General features: G+C 38.9%; 1 protein-coding gene across 2 annotated transcripts; it reads left to right on the top strand.

Annotated features, from left to right (window-relative positions):
* The first annotated feature begins 436 nt into the window (after positions 1 to 436).
* Positions 437 to 8,901, top strand: LOC139758547 (uncharacterized). Of its 2 annotated transcripts, XR_011714862.1 has the most exons (3): positions 443 to 1,547; positions 2,389 to 2,472; positions 8,623 to 8,901. XR_011714862.1 is itself a non-coding variant. In XM_071680068.1 (2 exons), the coding sequence occupies exon 1, from the start codon at positions 843 to 845 to the stop codon at positions 1,497 to 1,499; it is 657 nt and encodes a 218-aa protein (XP_071536169.1). In that variant the 5' UTR covers positions 437 to 842; the 3' UTR covers positions 1,500 to 1,547; positions 8,623 to 8,901. The 2 variants fall into 2 exon arrangements, 1 of the variants encoding a protein (XP_071536169.1); XM_071680068.1 differs by lacking the exon at positions 2,389 to 2,472 and having other exon boundaries at positions 437 to 1,547.
* The last annotated feature ends 2,118 nt before the right edge of the window (positions 8,902 to 11,019 follow it).

Genomic DNA, 11,019 nt, shown 5'->3' with positions numbered 1-11,019 from the left:
ATAACACAGATAAGCCCTGAGATATGTTCCAGTCACCCGTTTATATCAAAAATGAACAAATCATTGCTTAGCCTTAGTTTTTGTAAATCAACTAAATGTATCAGTGCAGACAACCCTTGTAAACTTGGGGTATATGAATATGGAACTAAAAGAAAAAATGTGAATCCATCAAACCTCCCACGCGCTTGTATGTCTGTACATTACACATCTAACTTCTGGTTCTTCCGTCCAACTTCTTTCTTCTTTCCCATTCCAGCTACCAAATCAGAAAGTAAGATGAGAGTTGAAAAGAAATACCGAATCTGATACACTGCCATAGAGATTTTAAGAAGCCTGTACATGGTAGTTCGTCAGATGGCACCGGAAACCTTGTAATCTCGGTCTCTCACGTCACTATCTCATCCTGTATGTACCTACATTCTCATCTCGACAAACCCTCAGTAGCTGTGCCGCTGCTTCTCTGTTATAGCGTAAGGGGCTTGACATAATTGGTCGATGTCCCTGGACTGTTAATTTACCTTCAGAATGATAAGCGTGCCCACATAGAGTGGTATTTCCCTGCAGACCTAGTAGATCTAGTGGCACGGTTTCCTAAAGCTTTAGGTGTTATCGATTTAAAAGTGATAGCAAGTGCTTGCATCTTCTAGTGCTGCGTCATTACTGTGTATAACCACCTTCCAATACACCGATTCAAAAATCGTTTTATTGTTTTTTGTGATAACTCCTGATACTGTGATAGCGACATCAGTGCCGACGTTTATTTAGAAGGATTTCCCAGGCAAGCCTTTCCTGATACTTCATCTTCATGGGTATGTTCTGAAACAGATTAGTGCGAGTGACCTATGGCTGTGTTAACATCTATAGGCTGCCTATATAAAGACAGGCCGATGTTGGCACTCCTGGTTCTGAGCCTGACCTCTGCTATGGCATTTAACTCTGATGAATCCTCCGTCATTCATCACAGTGGAAATGGTGGTCTTGATGATGACACTATTGATGATGAAGATGGTGATATTACTGGTGGGGATGTAAATGTCAATTATGTAAGTGCAGTTACTGACATTGGGGACACTGGTGGTGGTGATACCGGTGAAAAAGATGATGATGCTAGTGAAACAGATAAAGATGATGATTTTACTGACGTAGATGTAGATGTCAATGATGTCGGTGGGCATAGTGGCGCTGGGGACTCTGCTTGTGATACAGATAAAGATAGTGCTGTTGCTGGTGGGGATGTAGATGTCAATGATGTAGGTATCGACAGTGACAGTGAAAACGCTGTTGATACTACTGGTGAAAGAGAAGGTGATGCTCACGATGTACAGAGTGGTGAGACAGTCTGTAGGGATGATAATGTTATCGTCACCACTAAAGGTTCTACTTGTAGTAATAGTACGGGTGATGGTAAAACTGGGGGAGGTGACTCACCAGTAATGAAGGTGAAGATGCTGTTGGTGGTAGTGGTGATAACTGCCTTCAACGCATTCGGAGGATGGTAGACGAAGACAGCCAAAGGATGCCCGGATGAATGACTTTCCAGTAATAAGGTTTGTGTCTATGGTTGCGTATGTGTTTAGAAATATCTTATCGTATTCATGTGTGTGTGTGTGTGTGTGTGTGTGTGTGTGTGTGTGTGTGTGTGTGTATGATTAGTATTTGCCCCAGGGAGAGAGTTATACATTAGTGTTACCCCATTTCTATACACACACACACACACACACACACACACACACACACACACACACACACACTGATAGGAGTAGGGAGTTATAATGTGTATGTGTAATTACCTATCCGTACTGTGCAGGAAGGAAATTCTATACTCAAAGGGCACTGTCGCTTGAACATACTCTGCTGTCATACACATTCTTACCATTATATTTGCTGTCTAAATCAATCTTATCCTCAGTCATCTCCTTCTATTCATCCACCACTTTTATGCCATGATAGTATTTCTTGACTTCATTGAGAAAAAGAAGGCAAACTGCCCTTTCTAGATGTGTTGATAAAAAGAGAATCTGATCATTCGTCCTTTTAAACTTAAAGGATGCCTACCAACTCTGAGAGTGGTAATAATTATTCTCAGTACATGATTCATCTGTAAAAATGTCTGTAGTTATGTCTATGTTCTTAAGAGCACTGCGGATATGTGATCCCATAATCCTGGTTGATGAATGTAGTCATATAAGACGCATCTTTAGGCAATTATGTTATCCCAATTGGTTTGTGAACAAAGTTTACTGGAAAGCTAGGAAGAAATTTCTTGCTTCTTGTAACAAAGACGTGACAAATAAGGATAAGTCTAAAAGTTTAGTGTTGCCCTATTCTCCCAACTTAGCTAATTCAAGACATGTTCTAAATAACAGTCCTTGTATTGTTGCTTTCCAGTACAATAACACCATCAGCAAGACCTTAATAAGTAATAGGCTAAATCATGCAACAATTGGGAGTGTTTACGCCGTCAAATGCAAGGTATGTGAATATATATATGTAGGCCAGACTTGTAAGACTGTAACGGAGAGGTAATAATGGCATCGACATTCAGTACTGAGGGATGACCACAAAAATGCGATCGCTAAACATTGTCATGAAAATGATCGCCGCATAGATCTTGAAAATCCGTTATTTTATACCCCTCTGCTGATTATGCGACCATATAACACTGCTGGAACTACTATTCCTTCAAACATACCCATTTTTGCTCTCCCGAGAAAACGTTCTCTCTTTCCACACGTTCTTCATCGCTCCCACAACTTTCGCTCCCTCCCCCACCCTGTGACTCATTTTCGCTTCCATGGTCCCATCCGCTACTAGGTCCACTCCCAGATATCTAAAGCACTTCACTTCCTCCAGTTTTTCTTCATTCAAACTTACATCCCAATCACCTTGTCCCTCAACTCTACTGAGCCTAATAACCCTGCTCTTATTCATATTTACTCTCAACTTTCCTTTTCACACACTTTTCCAAACTCAGTCACCAACCTCCGCAGTTTCTCACACGAATCAGCAACTAGAGCCGTATCATCGGCGAACAACAACTGACTCACTTTCCAGGCCCTCTCATCCACAACAGACTACATACTCGTCCGTCTCTCCAAAACTCTGCATTTGCCTCCCTAACCACCCCATCCATAATCAAATCAAACAACCATGGAGACATCACACACCACTGCCGCAGACCAACATTCACTGGGAACCAATCACTCTCCTCTCTTCCTACTCGCGCACATGCCTTACATCCTTGGTAAAAACTGTTCACTGCTTCTAGCAACTTACCTTCCACACCATATACCCTTAAAATCTTCCCCAGAGCATCTCTATCAACCCTATCATATGCCTTCTCCAGATCCATAATTGCTACATACAAATTCATTTGTTTTTCTAAGTATTTCTCACATACATTCTTCAAAGCAAACACCTGATCCACACATCCTCTACCACTTCTAAAGCCACACTACCCTTCCCCTATCTGCTGCTCTGTAAATGCCTTCACCCTCTCAATCAATACCCTCCCATTTAATTACCCAGGAATACCCAACAAATTTACAACTTTGTAGTTTGAACACTCACCTTTATCCCCTTTGCCTTTGCACAATGGCACTATGCATGCATTAAACAAATCCTCAGGCACTTCACCAAGTCCCATAAATGCACTGAATATCCTTACCAACCAATCAACAACAGTCACTCCCTTTTTTTAATAAATTCTACTGGAACACCTTCCAAACCCACCGCCTTGCCGGATTTCATCTTCCGCAAAGCTTTTTCTACTTCGCTCTTCACCAAATCATTCTCCGTGACCCTCTCTCTTCTTGTACCACCCCGACCAAAATACCCTATATATGCCACTCTGTCATCAAACACATTCAACAAACCTTCAGAATACTCACTCCATCTTCTCACTCCTTCACTATCTATTATCACTACCCCATTTGCTGCTTTCACCGATGTTCCCACATATATATATATATATATATATATATATATATATATATATATATATATATATATATATATATATATATATATATGTATATTTTATTATAATCTTGCTTTGTTGCTGTCTCCCGCGTTTGTGAGGTAGCGCAAGAAAACAGACGAAAGAAATGGCCCAACCCACCCACACACACATGTATATATATACACGTTCACACACGCAAATATACACACCTATACATCTCAATGTACACATATATATACACACACAGACATATACATATATACACATGTACATAATTCATACTGTCTGCCTTTATTTATTCCCATCGCCACCTCGCCACACATGGAATAACAACCCCCCCCCCCCTTATGTGAGCGGGGTAGCGCTAGGAAAAGACAACAAAGGCCCCATTCGTTCACACTCAGTCACTAGCTGTCATGTAATAATGCACCGACACCACAGCTCCCTCTCCACATCCAGGCCCCACAGAACTTTCCATGGTTTACCCCAGACGCTTCACATGCCCTGGTTCAATCCATTGACTGCACGTCGACCCAGATATACCACATCGTTCCAATTCACTCTATTTCTTGCACGCCTTTCACCCTCCTGCATGTTCAGGCCCCGATCACTCAAAATCTTTTTCACTCTATCTTTCCACCTCCAATTTGGTCTCCCACTTCTCCTCGTTCCCTCCAACCCTGACACATATATCCTCTTGGTCAATCTTTCCTCACTCATTCTCTCCATGTGCCCAAACCATTTCAAAACACCCTCTTCTGCTCTCTCAACCATACTCTTTTTATTTCCACACATCTCTCTCACCCTTACTTTACTTACTCGATCAAACCACCTCACACCACATATTGTCCTCAAACATCTCATTTCCAGCACATCCACCCTCCTGCGCACAACTCTATCCATAGCCCACGCCTCGCAACTATACAACGTTGTTGGAACCACTATTCCTTCAAACATACCCATTTTTGTTTTCCAATATAATGTTCTCGACTTCCAAACATTCTTCAAGGCTCCCAGAATGTTCGCCCCCTCCCCCACCCTATAATTCACTTCCGCTTCCATGGTTCCATCATCTGCCAGATCCACTCCCAGATATCTAAAACACTTCACTTCCTGTAGTTTCTCTCCATTCAAACTTATCTCCCAAATGACTATATATATATATATATATATATATATATATATATATATATATATATATATATATATATATATATATATATATAAACCACCTCACACCACATATTGTCCTCAAACATCTCATTTCCAGCACATCCACCCTCCTGCGCACAACTCTATCCATAGCCCACGCCTCGCAACTATACCCTCCTCGCAGGAGGGTGGATGTGCTGGAAATGAGATGTTTGAGGACAATATGTGGTGTGAGGTGGTTTATATATATATATATATATATATATATATATATATATATATATATATATATATATATATATATATATATATATATATATATATATATATATATATATATATATATATAGTCATTTGGGAGATAAGTTTGAATGGAGAGAAACTACAGGAAGTGAAGTGTTTTAGATATCTGGGAGTGGATCTGGCAGATGATGGAACCATGATGAGGGTGTTCCCTCAAGGGCCCAGTCCTCTGTTCTTGGCGCTACCTCGCTGGTGCGGGAAATGGCGAGTAGTTTGAAAGAAAGGAAAGATATATATTTCTTATACTATTCGCCATTTCCTGCATAGGGGATTAAGAATACTTCCCGTGTATTCCCTGCGTGTCATAGAAGGCGACTAAAAGGGAAGGGAGCGGGAGGCTGGAAATCCTCCCCTCTTGTTTTTTTTTTTTTTTTTTTGCTAACGCGGGAAATAGGGAATAGTTTAAAAGAAAAAAAAGAATATATATATATATATGTATATATATATATATATATATATATATATATATATATATATACACATATGTATATATATGTGTGTACCCCGGAGGTGGAGGGAACGAGGAGAAGTGGGAGACCAAATTGGAGGTGGAAAGATGGAGTGAAAAAGATTTTGTGTGATTGGGGCCGGAACATGCAGGACGGTGAAAAGAGGGCAAGGAATAGAGTGAACTGGATCTATGTGGTATACCGGGGTTGACGTGCTGTCAGTGGGTTGAATCAGGGCATGTGAAGCGTCTGGGGTAAACCATGGGAAGCTGTGTAGGTATGTATATTTGCGTGTGTGGATGTATGTGTATACATGTGTATGGGGGTGGGTTGGGCCATTTCTTTCGTCTGTTTCCTTGCGCTGCCTCGCAAACGCGGGAGACAGCAAAATATATATATATATATATATATATATATATATATATATATATATATATATATATATATATATATATATATATATATTATCCCTGGGGATAGGGGAGCAAGAATACTTCCCACGTATTACCTGCATGTCGTAGAAGGCGACTAAAAGGGGAGGGAGCGGGGGGCTGGAAATCCTCCCCTCTCGTTTTTTTTTTTTTTTTTTTTTTTTTTTTTAATTTTCCAAAAGAAGGAACAGAGAATTGGGCCAGGTGAGGGTAGTCCCTCAAAGGCTCAGTCCTCTGTTCTTAATGCTACCTCGCTAATGCGGGAAATGGCGAATAGTTTGAAAGAAAAAAAAAATATATATATATATATATATATATATATATATATATATATATATATATATATATAAGTATGAAGTCTGTTGGGGATGAGAGAGCTTGGGAAATGAGTCAGTTGTTGTTCGCTGATGATACAGCGCTGGTGGCTGATTCATGTGAGAAACTGCAGAAGCTGGTGACTGAGTTTGGTAAAGTGTGTGAAAGAAGAAAGTTAAGAGTAAATGTGAATAAGAGCAAGGTTATTAGGTACAGTTGGGCTGACGGTCAAGTCAATTGGGAGGTAAGTTTGAATGGAGAAAAAGTGGAGGAAGTAAAGTGTTTTAGATATCTGGGAGTAGATCTGGCAGCGGATGGAACCATGGAAGCGGAAGTGGATCATAGGGTGGGGGAGGGGGCGAAAATCCTGGGAGCCTTGAAGAATGTGTTGAAGTCGAGAACATTATCTCGGAAAGCAAAAATGGGTATGTTTGAAGGAATAGTGGTTCCAACAATGTTGTATGGTTGCGAGGCGTGGGCTATGGATAGAGTTGTGCGCAGGAGGATGGATGTGCTGGAAATGAGATGTTTGAGGACAATGTGTGGTGTGAGGTGGTTTGATCGAGTAAGTAACGTAAGGGTAAGAGAGATGTGTGGAAATAAAAAGAGCGTGGTTGAGAGAGCAGAAGAGGGTGTTTTGAAATGGTTTGGGCACATGGAGAGAATGAGTGAGGAAAGATTGACCAAGAGGATATATGTGTCGGAGGTGGAGGGAACGAGGAGAAGTGGGAGACCAAATTGGAGGTGGAAAGATGGAGTGAAAAAGATTTTGTGTGATCGGGGCCTGAACATGCAGGAGGGTGAAAGGAGGGCAAGGAATAGAGTGAATTGGATCGATGTGGTATACCGGGGTTGACGTGCTGTCAGTGGATTGAATCAGGGCATGTGAAGCGTCTGGGGAAAAACCATGGAAAGCTGTGCAGGCATGTATATTTGCGTGTGTGGACGTATGTATATACATGTGTATGGGGGTGGGTTGGGCCATTTCTTTCGTCTGTTTCCTTGCGCTAGCTCGCAAACGCGGGAGACAGCGACAAAGCAAAAAGAAATAAAAAAAAAAAAAAAAATATATATATATATATATATATATATATATATATATATATATATATATATATATATATATATATATATATATATATATATATATATATATATATATATATATATATATATATATATATATATATATATATATATATATATATATATATATATATATATATATATATATATATATATATATGTTGGAAAGGATCACAATTTTGCGCGTGATCAAGATATTCCTATGAGTCCACGGGGAAAATGAAACACGAAAAGTTCCCAAGTGCACTTTCGTGTAATAATCACATCATCAGGAGAGACACAAGAGAGGAATATAACAGTCAGTTGATATACATCGAAGAGACGAAGCTAGGACGCCATTTGGTAAACATGTGATTGTCCAAAACATACAACGAGCGTTCATTATGAAAGTGCACTTGGGAACTTTTCGTGTTTCATTTTCCCCGTGGACTCATAGGAATATATATATATATATATATATATATATATATATATATATATATATATATATATATATATATATATATATATATATATATATATATATATATATATATACGTATATATATATATATATATATATATATATATATATATATATATATATATATATATATGTATATATATATATATATATATATATATATATATATGTATATATATATATATATATATATATATATATATATATATATATATATATATATATATATATGTATATATATATATATATATATATATATATATGTATATATATATATATATATATATATATATGTATATATATATATATATATATATATATATATATATATATATATATATATATATATATATATATATATATATATATATATATATATATATATATATATATATGGATTAGATAATAAACAACCGTAAGCATAAAAATCTTTATTACAAAATTATCCTCTTGTTTTTGCAGGTATATACTACAAAAGTGAAAAAATACATCAGAGCATCTCACCACTCAGCGACAGTAAGATTGCAACCAAAGAGATAGCGTCTCATATGGTATGAAAATACATACAACTAATCTGTTCAACGGGGAAGATAAAGTGGTTAGACCATAAGGAAAATTTCATGGAGTGAGGACGATCTGGAGGTAATGGGACACCTGCGAATGATAACATCAACTGTGTATTACCGTGTTTTCTTAGAATAATAAAAACATTTGAAAATCTGTAATAAAGCCATAACAAACTATTGAAATATCTTTCTTATTTGTTAGTGGTACATAGTTCATTGAAACTTTCTTCTTTTCAAATCTAAGGACCTCATAAACTGAATATGCATATATATATATATATATATATATATATATATATATATATATATATACTTCCCACGTATTCCCTGCGTGTCGTAGAAGGCGACTAAAAGGGGAGGGAGCGGGGGGCTGGAAATCCTCCCCTCTCGTTTTTTTTTTTTTTAATTTTCCAAAAGAAGGAACAGAGAATTGGGCCAGGTGAGGGTATTCCCTCAAGGCCCAGTCCTCTGTTCTTAACGCTACCTCGCTAATGCGGGAAATGGCGAATAGTTTGAAAGAAAGAAAAGAAAGAAATATATATATATATTATCCCTGGGGATAGGGGAGAAAGAATACTCCCCACGTATTCCCTGAGTGTCGTACTATTCGCCATGTCCCGCGATAGCGAGGTAGCGTTAAGAACAGAGGACTGGGCCTTTAGGGAATACCCTCACCTGGCCCCCTTCTCTGTTCCTTCTTTTGGAAAATTAAAGAAAATAAAAAACGAGAGGGGAGGATTTCCAGACCCCCGCTCCCTTCCCTTTAAGTCGCCTTCTACGACATGCAGGGAATACGTGGGAAGCATTCTTTCTCCCCTATCCCCAGGGATAATGTATATATATATATATATATATATATATATATATATATATATATATATATATATATATATATATATATATATATTATCCCTGGGGATAGGGAAGAAAGAATGCTTCCCACGTATTCCCTGCGTGTCGTAGAAGGCGACTAAAAGGGAAGGGAGCGGGGGGCTGGAAATCCTCCCCTCTCGTTTTTCTTTTAATTTTCCAAAAGAAGGAACAGAGAAGGGGGCCAGGTGAGGATATTCTCCCAAAGGCCCAGTCCTCTGTTCTTAACGCTACCTCGCTGTCGCGGGAAATGGCGAATAGTATGAAAAAAAAATATATATATATATATATATATATATATATATATGTATATAAGTTTTTATCGAGGATGTAAGGCATGTGTACGTGTAGGAAGAGAGGAAAGTGATTGGTTCTCAGTGAATGTAGGTTTGCGGCAGGGGTGTGTGATGTCTCCATGGTTGTTTAATTTGTTTATGGATGGGGTTGTTAGGGAGGTAAATGCAAGAGTTTTGGAAAGAGGGGCAAGTATGAAGTCTGTTGGGGATGAGAGAGCTTGGGAAGTGAGTCAGTTGTTGTTCGCTGATGATACAGCGCTGGTGGCTGATTCATGTGAGAAACTGCAGAAGCTGGTGACTGAGTTTGGTAAAGTGTGTGGAAGAAGAAAGTTAAGAGTAAATGTGAATAAGAGCAAGGTTATTAGGTGCAGTAGGGTTGAGGGTCAAGTCAATTGGGAGGTGACTTTGAATGGAGAAAAACTGGAGGAAGTAAAGTGTTTTAGATATCTGGGAGTGGATCTGGCAGCGGATGGAACCATGGAAGCGGAAGTGGATCATAGGGTGGGGGAGGGGGCGAAAATTCTGGGGGCCTTGAAGAATGTGTGGAGGTCGAGAACATTATCTCGGAAAGCACAAATGGGTATGTTTGAAGGAATAGTGGTTCCAACAATGTTGTATGGTTGCGAGGCGTGGGCTATGGATGGAGTTGTGCGCAGGAGGATGGATGTGCTGGAAATGAGATGTTTGAGGACAATGTGTGGTGTGAGGTGGTTTGATCGAGTGAGTAACGTAAGGGTAAGAGAGATGTGTGGAAATAAAAAGAGCGTGGTTGAGAGAGCAGAAGAGGGTGTTTTGAAGTGGTTTGGGCACATGGAGAGAATGAGTGAGGAAAGATTGACCAAGAGGATATATGTGTCGGAGGTGGAGGGAACGAGGAGAAGAGGGAGACCAAATTGGAGGTGGAAAGATGGAGTGAAAAAAATTTTGTGTGATCGGGGCCTGAACATGCAGGAGGGTGAAAGGAGGGCAAGGAATAGAGTGAATTGGATCGATGTGGTATACCGGGGTTGACGTGCTGTCAGTGGATTGAATCAGGGCATGTGAAGCGTCTGGGGTAAACCATGGAAAGCTGTGTAGGTATGTATTTTTGTATTTGTATATATGTACATCGAAAAGTCTCTCTTTCG

This window comes from Panulirus ornatus, chromosome 30, assembly GCF_036320965.1.
Source record: "Panulirus ornatus isolate Po-2019 chromosome 30, ASM3632096v1, whole genome shotgun sequence".
Classification (NCBI taxonomy): Eukaryota; Metazoa; Arthropoda; class Malacostraca; order Decapoda; family Palinuridae; genus Panulirus; species Panulirus ornatus.
This window is presented reverse-complemented; position numbering and strand designations above follow the sequence as displayed.